This window comes from Cyprinodon variegatus, unplaced genomic scaffold (assembly GCF_000732505.1).
Source record: "Cyprinodon variegatus isolate N-32 unplaced genomic scaffold, C_variegatus-1.0 Scaffold818, whole genome shotgun sequence".
Taxonomy (NCBI): domain Eukaryota; kingdom Metazoa; phylum Chordata; class Actinopteri; order Cyprinodontiformes; family Cyprinodontidae; genus Cyprinodon; species Cyprinodon variegatus.
This window is the reverse complement of record NW_015151271.1, coordinates 345,466-349,209: the sequence shown is the minus strand read 5'-3', so window position 1 is coordinate 349,209 and position 3,744 is coordinate 345,466. Positions and strand designations below refer to the sequence as shown.

The 3,744-nt window shown below is 37.7% G+C and overlaps 1 protein-coding gene across 1 annotated transcript in view; it reads right to left on the bottom strand.

Moving 5' to 3' along the window:
• The window catches only part of LOC107098877 (tumor necrosis factor receptor superfamily member 5-like), a 20,822-nt gene that overhangs the window by 3,126 nt on the left and 13,952 nt on the right, over positions 1-3,744 (bottom strand). The window contains exons 4-6 of the mRNA XM_015396745.1: positions 2,020-2,175; positions 1,780-1,867; positions 1,517-1,695 (exon numbers count right to left, since the gene is read on the bottom strand). Coding sequence (XP_015252231.1) covers positions 1,517-1,695; positions 1,780-1,867; positions 2,020-2,175 — 423 coding nt within the window. The remainder of the gene's footprint in view (positions 1-1,516; positions 1,696-1,779; positions 1,868-2,019; positions 2,176-3,744) is intronic.

Here is a 3,744-nt window from a genome sequence, read left to right as displayed (position 1 = left end):
TGACATGGATACAATTTACATTCACAAGTGCACTCTCACAAACTACTACTGGTGCTTGGTTCCAGGTACTTAGAGATTCACTTCAATACAGAAAGCCCACATTCATATCTTCAGGTAACACAGAATACATGTCAGATTAAATAATACTACTTATACTTCAGCGATAGTATCAAGGTGTTACTTTATTGTATAATTTGTGCTATGTTCGTTGTTGTGCTGTTCTTTTTACATCTCTTTGCAGGTGATGAAGCAGACTGAATTTATTTTTGTTTTTTAATCGTTATTTCCCTTTTATCTTCCCTTTCTTTCATCTTTTCTCCTTTTTTTGTTTTGCTTTCCTATTCTATTTAAAGTCTTTGTGACGCATTATATACAAAATCATAAAGATATAGAAAATTACATTTGTTCTGTGCAAATTTGGTCCAACCTAACACAGTGTTTGTTTGTTTTCTTTTTATAAAAACAACTAGAGAAAAACCTCTAAAACTATCCAGGTGCATTTATAGAAATCTGTACAAAGGCAGTCAATATCTTAAAAACTCCAGATAACCTCAAAAACATTAGGATTCTATTTCAACTGCTTCTACTGAATCAGAACATGTAGACATGATGAAAGCAGCGAGGCTTCAGATCCTGATTTTAGAGCTGATTATTAAAATTACTGATGAGATTCTGGTTAGTCTGAAAACTAAACAAAAAGACAGTTTCATTACATATGAAGTTATTGATTTACTGAAGGTTTCCTCCAGTAATCATTCTGGTTTCCAGTCACAGAGCTGATGAATTTACCAGTTTGTATTTATTGCTCTTATTAAACAAAATACTGATTATAAAAATATCTGCCCTCTGAAATTAAACAATTAATAAATATTAAATATGTGTAAACACATTTCTAACAAGGTTAAGTTGTGTGTAGAGGATCAGTAACTCTGGAGAAGCAGAAAGTTTCAGTCGTTCTTTCTGATCACTGTAGAATCAAACGTCTCAGAATCCAGCTTGGTTTGATCCAGAAACTGAAACTCGTTTAATCTACAGTAACCAGATATTTAGTCAATGGTTTGGTCCTAGTCTTCAGTTCACTGAAGAGAAAATGAGAGAAATTAATAAATCAATTAGAGATGGATGGAGACACCCAGCAGCTCACAGTCCTTTAATTATTACATCAGTTTATTTTATTCCTCAGAGAAAATGTCAGCCTTCCAGATCACTGACAGGAAAAACAATCTATCCCATAATAATCAAGTAAAGAACAGCGTTCTATCTTACCTCGTTGGGAGATTCAGGGCATGTTGTTCTGCTTCTTGTGTTCGATCCTATTGTGTAGAAGAAAAGTCAGTGATTTCTTCAATAAACTGAATATTTCTATCAACATCTGTTCAGTTAATAAACCTACATACCGTTGGGGTTTTTTGTTTTTTTGTACAAAAATCTGTCAAAAGTCAAATGTTACAGATATTAAACAAACATTAACTTTTAATTATCTGCAAAGAATATTCTATATCATTTTCGATCTTACCTAATAGTCTCTTTCTTTGATATTTCCAGAGAAAAATAACAACAGCAACAATCGTTGCCAAAAGTAAAAAACCCATCACCACACCGATCACTATTCCTGTGATTTTTTTCTTTTCTCCACATTCAGCATCAGTTGAAGTATTTCCTGCTTTTATCAGCTGAAGGTTTTGTTTTTCACATCTGCAGTAACAGAAACATGCATCCAGGTTAATACTCTGCTGAACGTCCTGCTGTGTTTAAGGTGTTTCTAAAAGACTAGCTTACTGTGTGTGTGGCTGACAGGACGACATTGATCCATCAGAAAACGTTCCAGCGACGCAGTCAGAGCAGTCTGTGTCTGTGGAGGCTGTTCCTGAACAAACACAAACCAGTTTGCAGGAAGTTGGTCAGAAAACTCTGATCAGATGTTCAGCTATAATAAACATGTAACTCAGTTTATCTTTCTTTATCGTCTGACTATAAATATAAAGTCAGCAGTCATGTTAAAAGCAGAGGATGTCCAACCTATCCTCCTGATGAACTGTCCTGGTTTACAGCTCCTGTGTCTCTGTGCTGAACCACAGCCTCCTGGTTTAAGGTCAGTACAGAAGAATCCCTCCATTGGTTCACAGACTGTGTCTGCAGACCGTCTACATTCTTCTTTTACCTTCAGACCAGCTCCTGAAAAGAGATATAGGTTATATGTTTAATAGTGATGGGTTCAGCAACACCGATGCGTTGGTGCATGCGCCAAGAACAAAGAGCAAAACACTTTAAGAAACTTGTGTGATCGATACAGGAGTTGTTTCTAACTGACTAACTCACTAAACTGTCTTTAAAAACGCATCTGTTAAGATGATTCTGCTGAAAAAAAATTCTCATCTTACTATTAAATTATCAAGAATATTGGAAAAGCCGTTGCGTTTTTATTTTAATTTCCTCATTGTGTCATCCTTTTCCTCTCAGTTGTCACTCAACTTATCTGAATTAAAGTTGATTTCAAATTGACTTAGTTTATTTACTGTTTTTACTGTATTTATTGTTTTAAAATTGATTTAAAAACCTAGTCCTCATTCACATTTTCCCCTAAATTTTCACGTTATATGTTTACATTATTTATTGGCTGCATCTAAAAACATCAAAGATGTTTTCAATTAAAACATAGATATGAAGTAATAAAATATAACTTGCAATAACTTAAATTATATCATTGTACTAGGTCATCAAATCAATTAAGTCTGTAAAATAAGCAGCCTGTAGTGTCTTTAAAGGTCCAGCAGGTGTCAGTACTCTGCAAGACAGTATCAACGCATCATCAATAGATTAGCAGTGTGTCCAACGCTTCAAGATGCCTCATTAACCCATCACTAACGTTTAGAGATAAAACCTTCATCAACATAGTAAACAATAGGAAAGACAGAAGAGTTTATCCATTTGGATGAAAACAGTATATATACCTGATACAAGAAGCATAGAGGAAGTCAGTATATATCATGAAGACCTTTGATCGTGTCCTGGATTGTTGATTACCTGACGGGCAGACCACAGTATGTACGCCTACAGAACTGTGTGTCTGACAGGGTGGTCAGTAACACTGGAGCCCCCCAGGGGACTGTCCTCTCCGCTTTCCTCTTCACCCTTTTCACCTCGGACTTCAGCTATTGCTGTGAGTTCTGCCACCTTCAGGAGTTTTCTGATGACTCAGCAATTGTTGGCTCCATTGAAAAGGGTGAGGAGAGTGAATACAGGACTGTGGTGGGCAACTTTGTCACTTGGAGTGAGTTGAACCACCTGGAGCTCAAACTGACAAAGACTAAGGAGCTAATAGTGGATCTGAGGCGGACAAAAGCACCTGTGACCCCTGTTTCCATCCAGGGGGGTTCCTGTTGACACTGTGGAGGAGTATAAGTACCTGGGAGTTCACTTTAACAATAAGTTGGACAGGACTAGAAACACCGAGGAGGGCTACAAAAAGGGCCAAAGCCGACTACTCTTCCTGAGGAGGCTGAAGTCCTTTAACATCTGTGGGACGATGCTGAGGATGTTCTATGAGTCTGTTGTTGCTAGCACGCTCTTTTTCTGTCACATGCTGGGGCAGTGGGCTGAGGGTTGCTGAAAACAACAGACTGAACAAACTGATCAAGAGGGCCGGTGATGTTGTGGGGGAGCAGCTGGACACCCTGACCACTGTGGCAGAGAGGAGGATGAGAACGTGGCATGATTGTTGGTGCCAGAAGGGCTGGTCTGAGT